The sequence below is a fragment of the Artemia sp. Qi Xiang Cuo genome, chromosome 12, assembly GCF_049724085.1.
Source record: "Artemia sp. Qi Xiang Cuo chromosome 12, ASM4972408v1, whole genome shotgun sequence".
In the NCBI taxonomy this organism is placed as follows: domain Eukaryota; kingdom Metazoa; phylum Arthropoda; class Branchiopoda; order Anostraca; family Artemiidae; genus Artemia; species Artemia sp. Qi Xiang Cuo.
In genome coordinates, this window is record NC_142805.1 from 22358404 (window position 1) to 22375463 (window position 17060).

A 17060-nucleotide genomic window follows, 5' to 3' on the forward strand; every position below is an offset into this window, starting at 1 on the left:
TTTGAAATCAGCATTAAAATCTGATTCTTTTGATGTACCTATTGGTATCAAAATTCTGTTTTTTAGAGTTTCGGTTACCATTGAGCCGGGTCGCTCCTTACTTACAGTTCGTTACCACGAACTGTTTGATAAATAATGTGAAATGTATTCCTTACCGATATAGACTATGCAAGTAGCCATGGTGAACAGAGTTCACCAATATTATTAAAATAAATATCTTGGCGCAATTTTTATTTCTCTATGCGTTAGTGTTATGTTTTAACAAGCAGAATTAGGAGAACTATCTAGAATTAAGAAAGTGTATCTGCTTGTCAGGTATGTAAGCTAACTTTTTTCTTCGGGGGTGAGGGAAAGGGCATAATTCGTCAAAATTATACGTTTTGAAAAGGGAAAGAAAATATATTTTGGGAGAAGTTCAGTGAGAAAGAGAATAAAACTTTATCAATAACTTTCAATAGTGCCATGGATTTGTGATTTAATTTGGCCTTTTTGAAATCCTCAAAAGCCCTTACCTTAGCCTCATTTTCAGGGACTTGTTGTATAAACGGATGCTCAAAGACTTCCATCATAACAGGACGATGTTCTGGATTCTTAACAAGGCACCTGAAAGATAAGGTTGAATAAATCAGCAGGCAGATGCTAAACCCTTGGAAAACTTAGAATTTTCCAAAGAGTACCCCCTGGATGCCTAAAGCAAGAAAATTCTGTTGTACCTATTTAAAGCTCATTTATTTGTATTCTTCCACGATTATATCATTTTCTTTTTTTTTTCAACCATGTTCTTTTCAAAGACAGATGAGGTATTGGCAGGTATTTTTTTCTTCTCTGGTACGCCATTGCAAAAACAAAAGCGGCAAGTACTCTAGTCATAATTTTTAGCATTTGAGAAACTTAGAATTTTTTCAGGGAGGGGCAACAATCGAAAAATAATTAGAGGCAAAAACGGGGAAGTTATATGAAGAGCATAGGACATGATTGAGGACTCTTTAAAAGATCCCCCCCCCCGCCTTTTTTTCTGAGAATGCGTCGGCTTTTGTTCAAAATAACAGATAGTCCAAATTAAAAAAAAACTAATTGAGAAGAAATCACATTCAGAAATTTTCGTATAATGTCATCGGAGGAACGGTTGCTAAGGTACCGATTTATGCTTATCCGAATTTTCTAACACCAGTGATCTTTAAAAAAGTGCAAACATCCCCTTCCAGATCACATAACGTTGTTCTAAATTTGTAGAGTTGAGAAATGTTTATATTACGATTTATGTTACGATTATATTACAATGAACCCCGTCGAGAATGTCTATAGTAATTTCTAATACGTTTAATGTCTTGTAAACAGTAATGATTTGAAATATATTATAAAATCGTTGAATTTGAGGGCCTTAGTAATTCAGAAGCAATTCAAGGTTCTCAAAATCGTTTCGACAAAAATAGATAATTGACAATATCCCCTTTTCCCAGCACAGCCTTATATGCACTTCCACCTTAAGAATTGAGCGATAGCTGACACTTGCACTTTCAATAAATATTTGTATTGTTAAAAGTAATAACACGCTTTAAATAAAGCAGGTAAAAACTTAATTGTAGAGACAAAGGGGGTGAGCAGACTCACTTGTCTGATAAAACGTAATTTCTTTTTAAGGGTATATTTAAAGTGTTTTCAATTCAGATCTTAACAATGCTTAAATTATCGATAAAAGTCTTTATCCCAGAATTGTTGGTGAAATATACATAAGAATTCCACCCAAGCTAATTTCATCCTACATTTGTTACAGAGCTACCAGTTTTGTGGACATGTACATAGTCCAAATTCAGTGATTATTAATTCAACCCAAGTTTATAAGAATTTAACCCGTTTCAATGAACTCATTCAGGTACATACGCAGGGGGGGCCTCCGGGCCTGGCCCCTCCCCCGAAATCTCACGATTTTTTTTCATTCTCCCATAATTTTCTGATTTTTCTCACAGAATAATGGGTTTGAAGGATTTGGCCCCCCCCCCCCGAAACAAATTGGGCCCCCCGAAACAAATTCCTGCGTACGTGCCTGAACTCATTACACAAATTTGTTATCTGTAGAGGAACTACATCTGAAAAACTTGAACCTTAAAAACTTTTCGTTCTTTTTAATGACGAAACATTTCACATAGACTAACCAATCAGGTTTAATTTTACTTTTTGCTCTTTTGACTGACTTGAAAATTCACAAAAGAGGTTTCGAAAAGGCGAGGCTATCTGTTTTACTAGAAAGAATATTATGATTGGCTAAAGAAAATACGTCAGAGATGTAACCCAATAATATCAAAGCACAGTTTTTACCTAGGAATTGTAGGAAAGCACTCTCTCTTTGTCCTTTAGTTTCATCTGTTGTTAGGCTCATCAAGGTGAATATTATAACACACTAAATATTGTAAACACCAAAGTTGCACTAAAAGTTACTAATTTACCAACGTTAAAATTTACCAACGTTTGTGCTAAACATTACTGCGATTTGACTTAAAATTTCATATGACAAATTTTTACACCAATCAGGTTGTAAAAACAGCTTTTCATTTGACTCATTAGAAACAAGCAACAGTATAATTACTTTCAAAGCAGTCTTTTTTATCCTTTTTATGATCTTTTGTTAGGCTTATCAAAATTTTCAGTACACTAGCTTAGTCGTTTCGCGTTGCTGTAATCTCAAAAGGGGGGAAAAAATCAGCGAAAATTCTCCCATGCGGAAAACTCTCCTTCCACCAATAATTTCACTAGCAAAAATCCCCCCGCATATTAATAAAGATCGTATTTTCAAATCTAAAATGATTTGAAAAATTACCCCCGGGAAATTTTCCCAGTGGACAAGCCCCCCCCCCCCCCAAAAAAAAAATAATTCACCCATGTCGAAAACATCCCCCCTGTGGAACTTCTGCCTCCCCCAAAAATCACCTCCTGTGCAAAACTTTCCTTAAAAAAATCATCCCTCTGAAAAAATCCACCCCGTCCCGAAAACTCCCCTCCGTTGGGAAATCGAGTCCATAAATAGAACAACACGATAATGCACTAAATCCATAAAACTGAATATCATTTTTTTTTTTTTTTTATGTCACGCTTTTTACTATAGAGTCACTCCGAGGTTGAATAGAGTTATCCTTTTCCCTACATTTATGTATATTACCAAATTATTAATTTTGATCAAATATGCAAAGAGTTGGAAAAGATACGGAAATAAAATTCATTTTAATTTGAAAAATCCCACCCCGAGGAATTCCCATTGCAGAACTTGCTCCCACACTTTCCCCTTGAAAATTTCCCCAGATATTAAGCAACGATAGTATTTTTAGATTAAAAGTATTTGAAAAATTAAATTGATTACCAAACTAACAAAACTGCTCAAAATCAGATAATTTATTGAAAAATAAATTTTATAGTTTCAAAAGTGTGTTAGGTAAAGAATTCGCAATTTAGTAACCCGTTCATTTGATATCCAAAAATGCGGACGAAAAAAAAAACAAAAGGAAATGTCAAGCATTTGAGTTCTTTGGTCTCTAAATTCAGTCAGCACGAACAGAATTCAGAGGGCCTTGAGGTAGGGGGAAATTTGTACCAAAACACTCACAAGAATGTGCTCAGCACCCTCTTAATGTTTCTTGGTGATCGGATGAACAGTGTAGTAATGCATATAGGACAAACCAACAAATATACATTCGATTTTAATTATGTAAATAGAAGATTTAACAAAATAATTGTATTTTCTTGACAATTTTTGCCCCAGGCCCCCAATAAAAATAGGATCTGATATACCATCAGCAAGGGCGTATCCAGGATTTTTACTCGGGAAGAAAGGGTTTTTTTTGGTAAGAAAATTTACAAATGGCATCAAAATTTTGTTCATATGCATTTTGTTACTTTTTTGAGACCGAGGGGGAGGTGAACCCGGTAATCCTCCTGGATATGGCGTTAACCACAAGTCAAAATTATCTGGGCTGTAGAGGTGCAAAGTCCTACAAAGCTGTTCTTCAACTCCTCAGTACAGGGTATCTCCTCCTGCAAGCAATACAACCGTAGCGTGTTTCTGAAGAGTTTTTACAGATGTGTGATCGTGTAAACAGGGTTTTAGGATTCCCCGCAAAAAGTGAGCAACCATATCTGGTAATGGCCCTACTAACTGCCTTGTACAGAGAAGTAATCGACTCGACTGGAATTATAAAATACTAGCACTTGAGCTATTGTTTATTTTCTTTTTATAACAGCCTTTCATGTTGATGCCCGATTAGGACAGGTTTGGGTATAAAGGGTTGGAGCTGTTCCGGTGTTGTGAGATGGATTGTAGTCTCCCCTCCGTTATAAGTTCATTACTCCGTACGTATCCCCAACATGGAAAACCTGCTTACGCAGCCTCAGGGTGGTATCAGGGTCGACCTTCTACTGGTTTTCCTAACCAATATAATGTCTGCTAATAGCGCTACAGGGTGACCTTGAGGAGTGGTGCCTCTCAAGAAAATTGTGGCCAAGTTAACGATAAAGCATTTGCACCAGATTTTATGAATGCAGAATTTTTCTAGGTTTGGTTAGCTTTGGTGGACTTTCAAATACTTCTTCTTAGCTAAGTTATGTATTATGGGCTGCCTCCCCGAAATAGTAAAATATTTGCAGGCATGATTACTGAATTAGTAGGAGGTAATAGGCTTAAGATTGTGTGCGAAGGATTTCGACTCTTGTTGATAGAAGAGCATTGCCAAGTGTGGAAAACCATGTTTTGACTAAGTTGGGCCAAGGATTACACAAAGCCTCTATTCAACTGGAGGGCACTGGGACTTTTTTTGTCGGATTCTAAGCCGGCTTAAGGGCTTCGAGTAGAATTTAGAAGATGTGTTAGCCCCCGTCCTGTGCTAGTTCTGGTGCCATTGCTTCTCCTGAGGCCATAATAATTTCAATGACTTAAAGCATATGAAAATTCCTACTTGGAATTTACGACGTTAAAAAACAACTATCATATCGATGTTTTAACTGATGCATTCACGAGCTTCGAACTGGACTTATTAGGTGTTTCTGGAACCAAAGCTAACCAAACCTAGAAAAATGCTGCATTCATAAAATCTGGTGCAAATGCTTTATCGTCAACTTGGCCACAATTTTCTTGAGAGGCGCCACTCCTCAAGGTCACCCTACAGCGCTATTAGCAGGCATTATATTGGTTAGGAAAACTAGTAGAAGGTCGACCCTGATACCACCCTGAGGCCTTCATTTAATTAAATTAAACGATTTGTTATTTATTTACTCAAGTAGGAAGAATGGGGTGCATATGCAGGGAGTAGAGGTTATGATGAATAAGGAACCTGCCAAGTCTTGTTTAAGTTAAGAAGGTATGAATAGTAGGATGCTAGTAACTCATTTTATGACCAAAAAGTGGAAGGTATCAGTGCAAGGTATATGCCCCTGTAGACCTGACTAATGGAGGTGGTAGTGATTCGGATAAATTTACTTGCAGGTACAATGCACGTTTTAATGCAAAGGTCGGTAGGATGGTACAGGATGGTAGGATGATGAGGTAGCAGGATCGGTAGTATGGTACATTTTTATAGGGACAGATAGTATCCTAGCCTAGATAAATTCGATTTAGGAAAAGAAAACAGTAATGGTTTTAAACTGGTATAATTTTTATTATAATTTTTATTATAATTATAATTTTGTAGGTATTACAGCCTTGATATAAACAATACAGTATTTGGTTATAACATACAGTACTGTGGTTATAACATAACATAAAATACAGGTTATTAAATAAAATACAGTACTAAAGTTATAACACTACAGTACTTTGATAAAAACAAAGACGAAATAACACTACAGTAATATGAAGGCACCAGCTAGCCCAGGATTCTTATTTCAATACCAATCTCAAAGCGTTAAAATGTCAAAGCAATTAAATGGCATTTAATTAAATGTCAAAACGTTTCATAACCTATCTAAAAATATGTTTTTTGTACGACATTAAAAAAAAACATATTAGTAAATACAATATATTCATTCTATTTAGTAACTCATCAAAATAATTTATAATAAGTTATAATGTTATAATAATTTATAATAATTTCAAAATACAGGTTATTAAATAAAATACAGTACTATAGTTATAACACTACAGTAGTTTGATAAACACAAAGACGAAATAACACTACAGTAATATGAAGGCACCAGCTAGCCCAGGATTCTTATTTTAATACCAATCTCAAAGCATTAAAATGTCAAAGCAATTAAGTGGCATTTAATTAAATGTCAAAAAGTTTTATAACTAATCTAAAAATACGTTTTTTGTACGACCTTTTTAACAAAAAAACATATTAGTAAATACAATATAATAATTCTATTTAGTAACTCATCAAAATAATTTACAATATGCTTGCTATTCTTTATTCAAAATAATATAGCCTCATTGTCATGCTTTTAGCGCGAAATGTTATCAATATAAATTAGATTTTATAGGAAACTCTATAGGCAATAATATATAAGAACATATATGGAAACAAAAACAGCAGCTACTTACTCTGAGATGAAGTCATTATATTCAGTTGACCATTCTGTCCATGTCTTCAAAAGAGGGGGTGGATTATTCATTATTTGATACATCGCTCGAACAGGATGTATTTCAGAGAGGGGTGGGTTCCCGTCTCCTAGCTCGATGGCAGTAATACCTGTATGTTAAAAATACATAATCATGATTATTGTACCATGTAATTAGCCTGTCATTATTTATAAGTCGCATACAATAAAGAAAAACTACCGAAGTCAATAGTAAAAATATTCATAATAAAGACATCATAAAATAATACCATAGCCTGGTGATGAACGCCAACGAAGGAATAAAAACGACAAACATGGGGCTGTGATTTTCAAGACGAAGGAGAAAAAAATACGAATTTTCGGACTGTAGACTTGACAGTCGTCCCAAGTGAGTAAAACTTGCTGTGTGCATCAGTAGCATGACAAGTGCTGAGCGTATAATATAAATATTCGGAGGTTTGTTTGTGCTCCATCTTGAAAAAATTTTCCCTATTTCTTTCTTTGTTTCTATTCCTTTGTTTACAATGAAAAACTTCTATTTACTTTAGAAACTCTCTGAATGGCAAACATTTTATAGCCATTTTGTTGAGAAGTATGGGACTTGCTGATAAACAGAAAAAGTTTATTTATCCAAAAACCAAAGAAGAGACTCTTGGAAATAACGCATTTATGGCCAATAGGAAGAATAAGAAGAGAACAATCAAACAAATATTTCGCCTGTATCCCGACAAGGCGTCCTTAGCCTTGAAAAAGGGAAAGAATTAAACCACAACAATTAAAAAAAGAAAAATTATAAAATCAAAAGAGGAAAAAGAAAAACGATAACCAACATTTACAATAACTAGTCCATAATTTTTAAAAAAATTAAAATTTGATTTTAATTTTTTTCCTTCTTTTAAATAGTTGTGATATATGCTTATATGAATATTATGGCACATAATTTGTATGTTAATTAGAATTTAAAAAAAAGATGGTTGGTAACTGCTAGAGTTCCTAGTCTTACTGAAAAAAAAAATTTAAGCAAATATAGCACTTAAATGATTAAATTGATTTTACTGATCTTCTTTAAAGCACGAGTTGAACTTTGGGTAGAAAGTAGGAGGTTGAAAGAAACCTATTATTTACAATGATTTCTATTGGTTCATATTTTAATTACAGCTGTGATACTTATGAAATATTCGTTTCATTGCTCTTCTTCTTCTGCTTTGTACAAACCGCGGACCTTTTGCTTTCAAAATTTACTTTTTTGCTTTTATCATGGTAGGCAGTTCAGCTTTAGTTCTTTTGTTCCTCAATTTATCTTTTATCATTCCACTCTCCACAGGCTAAACTTGTTTTTACGGAAAAAATAGAGTGATGTTACAAAGGTATATTTGGTTGGTGCGGAGTTCGTATGCCGCGAAAAAAAAAAAAAAAAAAAAAAAAAAAAAAAAAAAAAAAAACAGGATGAAGTATTGGACTTGTTGCGTATCTATGTGATGACAACTTTAGGGATACGCATAGGACTTAATGCTGAGGTGCCACACATCCATCTCTATAATTATAAACCAATTGAACTTGCTTAGTATATTTCAAATAGTTCGTGGTAACGAACTGTAAGTAAGAAGCGACCCGGCTCAATGGAAACCAAAACTCTAGAAAACAGGATTTTCATACCAATAGATACATCAAAAGAATCAGATGTTAATGCTGCTTTCAAATATATAAGTTTCATCAAGTTTTGTCGTACCCATCAAAAGTTACGCGCGCCTGAGAAAATTTGGCGGATTTTCGAAAAAAAAAGAGGAAAGACCCCCTAAAAGCTATAGAACCTTAATGAAAATCACACCATCTTATTCAGCGTATGAGAGAACCCTACTGTTAAGGTTTCAAGCTCCTATCCACAAAAATGTACATTTTTTGCCAGAAGAAAGATCACGGATGCGTGTGTATTTTTTTTTATTTATTTTTTTTTTGTTTCCCCAGGGGTGATCGTATCGATCCAGTGGTCCTAGAATATCGTGGGAGAGCTCATTGGAACGGAAATTAAAAGTTCTAGTGCCCTTTTTAAGTGACCAAAAAATCGGAGAGCAACTTGGCCCCCTCCCACGCTCATTTTTTTTCCCAAAGTCACCCAATCAAAATTTTGAGAAATAGTCGAAAATCTAATTAATATATCTTTGAGGATGACTTAATCCCCCACAGTTCCTGGGGAAGAGCTGCAAGATATAAACTTTGCCCATTATTTACATATAGTATTGGTTATTGGGAAGTATACTGGTGTTTTCAGGAGTAATTTTTTTCTAGTGGGGGGTCGGGGTCGGAGTAGGGGTTACGGGGGAGGATCTTTCCATGGAGGATATTTCCTTGGGGGAAGGAACATTTCCGGATTTCCCAGCATTATTTAAAAAACGATCAGAAATTAAATAAAAAAACAAATTTTTCTCAACTGAAAATAAGAAGCAACATTAAAACTTAAAACGAACAGAAATTATTACGTATATGAGAGGGTTTGCACCCTAGTCAATACCTCGCTCTTTAAGCCAAAGATTTTTTAGTACTTCCGTAAGAGCTATTTATTCTAAATAACAGCCTTTGTGATTAAGGGGTCATTTTTAAAGAATTGGAACAAAATTCGAAATTTAGCTGAAAGAGCAAGGTATTGACTAGGGGGCGAACCCTCTAATATACGTATTAAAAATATATGAATATACAATTTCGTTACGTAAGTTAATTCGTAAGTTACGTATATTTATTACTAATAAAAACGTTCTTAAATAAAATTAAACAAGTTTCGAGAAAGCCATTTAACCAAATAAAAGTAAAATTAATATGCAAATGTTGTTTTAATAATTCATGTACGTTGAGCCAAAATCAATACCTGCATTAATTCAAAAACATTCATGAAAGGGGCTGTCCCCTCCTCAATGCCTCGCTCTTTACGCTAAAGTTTGACTTTCTCACAACTCTATTTTTTTAAACAATAAAAAACTTTAGCGTAAAGAGCGAGGCGTTGAGGAGTTGTGAGAAAGGCGTTGAGCTCTTTCATATACGCAATAATTTCTGTTCGTTTTACGTTTAAACGTCGTTCCTTACTTTCAGTTAAAAAAAACTTTTTTTTTATTTAATATCGTAAAAGAGTAGCTAAGCTGGCTGGAGTGTGTCCACAAAATGTAGAAGGACCAAATCTAAAGAACAGTTTTAAAAGAAAGAAAGACCCATTGGCAGACACTCCCTGCCAGAAAGTTTTAGATGGCTAGGATCCGTTCTGCGGACGAAGGATGACAGGTTGTCAAAGACTGTACTTGTGGGTCAACGTTTAGGGCCAAACAGAAAGCAGATCTTCCCCGTTTGGGGTGGGAGGATGTCATAAGGAAAGATTAAGGGAAACGGAAACTTACGGGGAGGGTGTAAAGAGGGAGGCTTTGCATAGGTTAGATGGAGGAGGAGCGTAAGTAGCTGTGTTGGTATCAAGCAGCTTGGTTCTGTAGTGAGTTGTTAGCACTAATAGTAGCTATGAAGCATTGAGCATAGAACAATGACTGTGTCAATCGCATAAATTATTATAGATGCGGATTCCGAATTAATATTTAATTCAAAGGATTATATAATTCAAGTTTTTAAACAAGGATGAATTTAATTCCATTTTCCTTACTTAACTGTTTACAACTTAACATGATCAACAATAGTAAGACAACAGTTCGGTACCGTCGAAATAATACAGGGTAATATTCCCCCCAAATCACTTTCACTCCAACCGAGGACGACCTGCTTTCTTTTTCGCCCTAGACGGTAAGCCAAAAAGGACGCATAATTTCCAAGGTAATTATCATTTTAATTTTAACCATAAATTTCTTAATTGTATTGCAAATTAAAATTTTGCTCGAATACTGTTGACATTGCGTTTTGGTGAAGCCTCTTTTACTTGAAGGAAAAAAAGAACCTTTTTCAAAACACGAAAACCAGAATCAAACCTATCGTATTTTATTAACTTTAAAAACCAAACGAATTTGCAAATTGGGAAGTTTATTATACAAATTTCATTAAGCCTTGGGGATAGATAAATCATTTTGTCACAAACATCCAACAGCTTAAGAGGACTACACCAAATATTCAGTCCTGCAACGTATCTTGTTTTATACGATGGGTAGTGTTTGAAACTCGTAGCCATATCTGAAAACAATGACGTGACGTAATAAAACGAGTAGCTGAGGCGTTTCCAAAGAAAGAAAAACCTGGAAGTTTATGTTAGGAGAAAGGGACAATTTTTTTCAATCAAGGAGGCACACCTGTGTCTCTTTAAAGAGGCGACCCACCACAATGTTACGCGATATCCGGTCCTAGCGGTCGCAGAGAGACGGCGGGGATTGCTTTTCGTAGCCAAAGGTCAAACTAAAAAACATACAAAATTTCACCCCCCCCCCTCCGACTTTATGGTCATGGAGGAAAGTGGGCCAGAAGTTTCGACATTCTCAACACAGCCCCCCTTTAACGTTGTTTGATCGGGCTGAAATGTAGAGGATAAGCTTTCCTAGGTCGTGGGAGCTCATCCTCAAAATTTCAGCTCAATCCGATCACTCCTTCCCTGTTTTCCAAAAACCAAATATAGCCACTTAATGTTCCTCAAATTTTTTTTATCTGACACACCTACAAGCCACAGTTGGTAACGGATCCGGGTGAATGAGGACTCATTCGAAGCTGAATTCGACCTGTTAGGGCCTTTTATATTTTCAGACCGAAAAAATTATCCCGAATTTACATTTACGAGAAACCTCGTTTTCCTATAAGAGCCCATGTTAATTTTTGAAATTCCTAAAAGCATAGTATTTCATTATTAAATTAGATCAAAATAGTCCTCTTAACCTGACAAGACCGAATGCAAGCTTCCAAAAATTCCAGCTCTTTCCCGGAAGTTTTTTTGTCGAAAAACGAAAATTTTACTTTGTATTTGCTTGTGTCGAAAATAGATTGCACAGACTAAAAATAATTTAACAAGAATCTCTAATGGTCCAGTGGTGACTATTCCTGTCTTTCATGTGGAAGACCCGAGTTCGATTCCCCGTCAGATTAAATTTTTTATATATTGAATTTAAAGTAATAGTAGAGGTCTAAGTACCATTTCTACGACTGCTATAGGAAATACCATGTTATTCTATGGAAGCTCTACACCTTTTCAAAGAGAGCGAGTATGCTCTCACACCTATACTTCCATGGCATCTTTCCAGAGCATGTACTTATGGATTTGCTTGCCTTATGTTCCTTGGTGTCTTTCCAGAGCATGTACCTATGGATTTGGGGGGATTATGTTCCTTCCTATGCTATTATAAGAGCTTATGTTCCCTCCCCATGCTATTCTAAGGGCTTATGTTCCCTCCTATGCTATTCTAAGGGTTTATGTTCCCTCCCCATGCTATTCTATGTTCCTTTCCAATGTTATTCTATGGGACCTCTACACGTGATTAAAAAAACGTTTTGAAACTGCATGCTATTTGCTTATGTTCCCATGGTACCTTTCCAAACAAAGCGATAAAAAAAGAAAAAAACACGTTATGAAACTACGTTCTATTTGCTTATGTCCTGTTGGTACCTTTCCAAGCGAGCGGGGATTCCCCACCTGTTCCTAAATATTGCAAAAAAGACAATAGCATGAGCGGGGATTCCCCACACAAGTTTGTTTCAACTCCAAGTTTTTCAACCAGACTGTTTTTTTGAGCCAACATCCGTTTCTTAGGAGCCAATCAGACATATCGGAGCTTGGAAGATGGAGAAAAAAAAGGGTTAAAGTGATTAGCAGTTAAGGTAACCCTGAAGAGCATGTTAATTCATATCTTATTTATTATAAATTTGGAACAATATCAATCTATGAAAATGGTTAACGATGATAAAATGGTCTTATGACTTAACCTAGCTTTACTTCTTCGATGTGTTCTGTATAATACACAAGTAGCGTTTGAACAGTGTTGTCAGTTTAAAATAGGGTCCAACGTTATAGTATACTAAAAAGTTGATACTAAGAGAGATGTAGATGGCAAGAAAATAATTTTAATAAACAAATTCAGAACAAACCATAGAAATCCCGGCAAATCAAGTAGTAAGGTGTATATGAGTACGAGACCTCAAGGATAAAAAACACCGATGACCCTAACCCGCAGATACATCAGCCTTTCATAGGTTCTCCATCCCCCAAATCGCAGGGTGCCTCCTCCCTCCCACTTTTTGGGCCCCTGCCCCCATTTTTTTTTATTTTTTTTTATTTTTTTTGGCAATTGACATTTTTTCTGATAACAAGTATCTATCATTACGATTCTATCTTTCAAATATAAAAATTAAGTCCATTTTTGGATCGAAAAATAAACTATTTCTGTAAAATCTGAGTTAATAAGAGTTTTTGACCGTAAACTCTAGTTTGTTGTAAGAAAATTATGGAAAATACAATTCTCTGATTCAATTGTGAAACTTAAGTCCATTTATGGATCGAAAAATAAAACTATTTCCGTAAAATCTGAGATAATGAGGGTTTTTGTCCGTAAACTCTAGTTTTTTTGTAAGAAAATTATGGAAAATGCAATTCTCTGCTTCAAATGTGAAACTTAAGTCCATTTATGGATCGAAAAATAAAACTATTTCCGTAAAATCTGAGCTATTAAGTGTTTTTTACCGTAAACTATAGTTTTTTGTAAGAAAATTATGCAAAATACAATTTTTCGGTTCAAACTTGAAACTTAAGTCCATTTTTGGATCGAAAAAATAGACTGTTGCTGTAAAATTTGAGCTAATAAGGGTTTTTGACCGTAAACTCTAGTTTTTTGTAAGAAAATTACGGAAAATACAATTCTCTGGTTCAAATGTGAAACTTGAGTCCTTTTTAGGATCTAAAAATAAAACTATTTCTGTAAAATCTGAGTTAATAAGGGTTTTTGACCGTAAACTCTAGTTTTTTGTAAGAAAATTATGGAAAATACAATTCTATGGTTCAAATGTGAATCTTAAGTCCATTTTTGGATCGAAAAAATAAATTATTTCCTTAAAATCTGAGCTAATAAGAGTATTTGACCGTAAACTGTAGTTTTTTGTAAGAAAATTATGGAAAATACAATTCTATGGTTCAAATGTGAAACTTAAGTCCATTTTTGGATTGAAAAAATAAACTATTTCTGTAAAATCTGAGCTAATAAGGGTTTTTGACTGTAAACTCTAGTTTTTTGTAAGAAAATTATGGAAAATACAATTCTCTGTTTCAAATGTGAAACTTAAGTCCTTTTTAGGATGGAAAAATAAAACTCTTTCTGTAAAATCTGAGTTAATAAGGGTTTTTGACCGTAAACTCTAGTTTGTTGTAAGAAAATTATGGAAAATACAATTCTCTGATCAAATTTGAAACTTAAGTCCATTTATGGATCGAAAAATAAAACTATTTCCGTAAAATCTGAGATAATGAGGGTTTTTGACCGTAAACTCTAGTTTTTTTTGTAAGAAAATTATGGAAAATACAATTCTCTGCTTCAATTGTGAAACTTAAGTCCATTTATGGATCGAAAAATAAAACTATTTCCGTAAAATCTGAGATAATGAGGGTTTTGTCCGTAAACTCTAGTTTTTTTGTAAGAAAATTATGGAAAATGCAATTCTCTGCTTCAAATGTGAAACTTAAGTCCATTTATGGATCGAAAAATAAAACTATTTCCGTAAAATCTGAGCTAATTAGGGTTATTGACCGTAAACTCTAGTTTCTTGTAAGAAATTTATGGAAAATACAATTCTTTGGTTCAAATTTGAAACTTCTGTCCATTTTGGGACGAAAGAAAAACTATTGTTGTATAATCAGAGCTAATAAGGGTTTTTGACAGTAAACTCCAGTTTTTTGTAAGAAAATTAGCGAAAATACAATTCTCTGTTTCAAATGTGAAACTTAAGTCCTTTTTAGGATCGAAAAATAAAACTATTTCTGTAAAATCTGAGCTAATAAGGGTTTTTGACCGTAAAATATATTTTTTTGTAAGAAAATTATGGCGAATGCATGTTTGTGATCAAATGTTACACTTAAGTACATTTATTTATAGGAAAATAAAACAAGTTCTGTAAAGGATGAGCTGAGGATGTCTTTTTACTGTGCACTCTAGTTTTTTTGTAATACAGGTACGGAAAATACATTTCTATGATTTAATTTTGAAAATTAGGTAAGTTTCTAGATTAAAAATTAAAAATATTTCCGCAAAATCTGAGGTAATTAGGGTTTTTGACCGTAAACTCTAGTTTTTTTGTAAGAAAATTATGGGAAATACAATTCTCTGCTTCAAATGTGAAACTCAAGTCCATTTATGGATCGAAAAATAAAACTATTTCCGTAAAATCTGAGCTAATTAGGGTTTTTGACCGTAAACTCTAGTTTTCTGTAAGAAAACTATGGAAAATACAAGTCTCTGGTTCAAATGTGAAACTTAAGTCCATTTTTGAATCGAAAAAAATAAACTATTCCTGTAAAATCTGAGGTAAAAAGGGTTTTTGACCGTAAACTCTAGTTTTTTTTAAGAAAATTACGGAAAATACAATTCTCTGGTTCAAATGTGAAACTTGAGTCCTTTTTAGGATCGAAAAATAAAACTATTTCTTTAAAATCTGAGCTAATTAGGGTTTTTGACCGTAAACTATAGTTTTTTGTACGAAAATTATGGAAAATACAATTCTCTGGTTCAAATGTGAAACTTAATTCCATTTTTGGATCGAAAAAATAAACTTTTGCTGTAAAATCTGAGCTAATAAGGGTTTTTGACCGTAAACTCTAGTTTTTTGTAAGAAAATTATGGAAAATACAATTCTCTGTTTCAAATGTGAAACTTAAGTCCTTTTTAGGATCGAAAAATAAAACTATTTCTGTAAAATCTGAGTTAATAAGGGTTTTTGACCGTAAACTCTAGTTTTTTGTAAGAAAATTATGGAGAATACAGTTCTCTGATTCAAATGTGAATCTTAAGTCCATTTTTTGGATCGAAAAAATAAATTATTTCTTTAAAATCTGAGCTGATAAGGGGTTTTGACCGTAAACTCCAATTTTTTGCAAGAAAATTATGGAAAATACAATTCTCTGGTTCAAATGTGAAACTTAAATCCATTTATGGATCGAAAATTAAAACTATTTCCGTAAAATCTAAGCTAATAATGGTTTTTGAACGTAAACTCTAGTTTTTTGTAAAAAAATTATGTAAAATACAATTCTCTGGTTAAAATGTGAAAATTATGTCCCTTTTTAGATCAAAAAATAAACTAGTTCTGTAGAAGTTGATCTAAAAAGGGGTTTTGACCATAAACTCTAGTTTCCCGTAAGAGAATTACGAAAGGTACAGTTCTTTCGTTCAAATTTGAAACTTAGATCCATTCTCTGGTTCAAATTTGAAACTTAATTCCAGTTTTTGATATTTATAATAATGAGGACTGATGGTTCTTATTCAATTTTTTTTTTTCATAAAAACTAACTATTTTTTTAAGCTCCTAAATTGTCCAACTTTATTTATTTTTTTTCATAAGACCAAACTATTTTTTTTAAACTTATAAATTATCAAACTTTTTTTAATTATTTTATAACAGAAGAATTTTTGAGATTTTTTATTGGTCGGATATAAAACAATAGTACAGTTTTTTGATAGCATGGAAGAGAACGAGTATTGAATGCCTCGTTGTTTAAGTTAAGAGGTGAAATCAAGACCAGAGGAATTTTTGAGATTTTTCATTGGTCAGAGAGGGTTTTATGGCTCCTCCCCAAAATGAATTCAGATGGTTTTAGGAGTCATCCTCCTAGCCATAACTCCATTTAACCTTGAGCGAAGGTATAAAATTTTGATGATGTATTTCTCTTCTTAACAACTACATTAATACCTTCCAAGATGATAGGACTGTATGACACAGAATTTATTGGTTTGAAAAAATCATCTTGTGTTGTTATATTTGAATGTGCATTTTTATTATTGTCAATGGAACTCGAAGAAATTGACTGTTATCATTGGATAGTGAACTATAACATGTTTGAGTATGATAAAAGCTTGTGGAGTACTACATTACATCACATAAACAGACTGGGATTCTACGATAGAGTGATTACACCACTTAGTAATAGTGGTCAGGAACTGAGAAATGTCCAGGAGGAAGTAAGTGAAATTTGCAGCATTTTCGGCGTTGAAGCCCTAGATTGGGACCCCATGTGAAAATGGAAAACAAAAACAAAAATATATTGTTGGTATGTGTGTAGAGCATGGCATGGTTACCGCTAGGGCAACAGTCTAACTGTTGACGGTTTTAGGTATCCGTGAATAAGTTCTAAGGCGAGAGTGGAGGTTGGGACAAATTTTTGGAGGTGCCCACCTCACCTGCACAGAGTCTCAGGCAAGTGACCCTAAATTTGAAAAAGTGAAAATTGGCTCAGATTTTCTAAACTGAGCTGAGACAATGAATAGATACTATTGGGAAAGGGATTGGAGACGCTAGGCATCCGTCAACAAGTGCTAAATTGAGAGAGGAAGTTGGGACAATATTTGGGGGCGCCCACCCGC

At 34.0% G+C, this 17060-nt stretch overlaps 1 protein-coding gene across 1 annotated transcript in view; it reads right to left on the reverse strand.

The window, feature by feature from the left end:
• The window catches only part of ninaC (STKc_myosinIII_N_like and MYSc_Myo21 domain-containing protein ninaC), a 386065-nt gene that overhangs the window by 317081 nt on the left and 51924 nt on the right, over positions 1-17060 (reverse strand). Inside the window, exons 6-7 of the mRNA XM_089097735.1 lie at positions 6524-6671; positions 513-603 (exon numbers count right to left, since the gene is read on the reverse strand). Of these exons, the coding sequence (XP_088953861.1) occupies positions 513-603; positions 6524-6671 (239 nt within the window). The remainder of the gene's footprint in view (positions 1-512; positions 604-6523; positions 6672-17060) is intronic.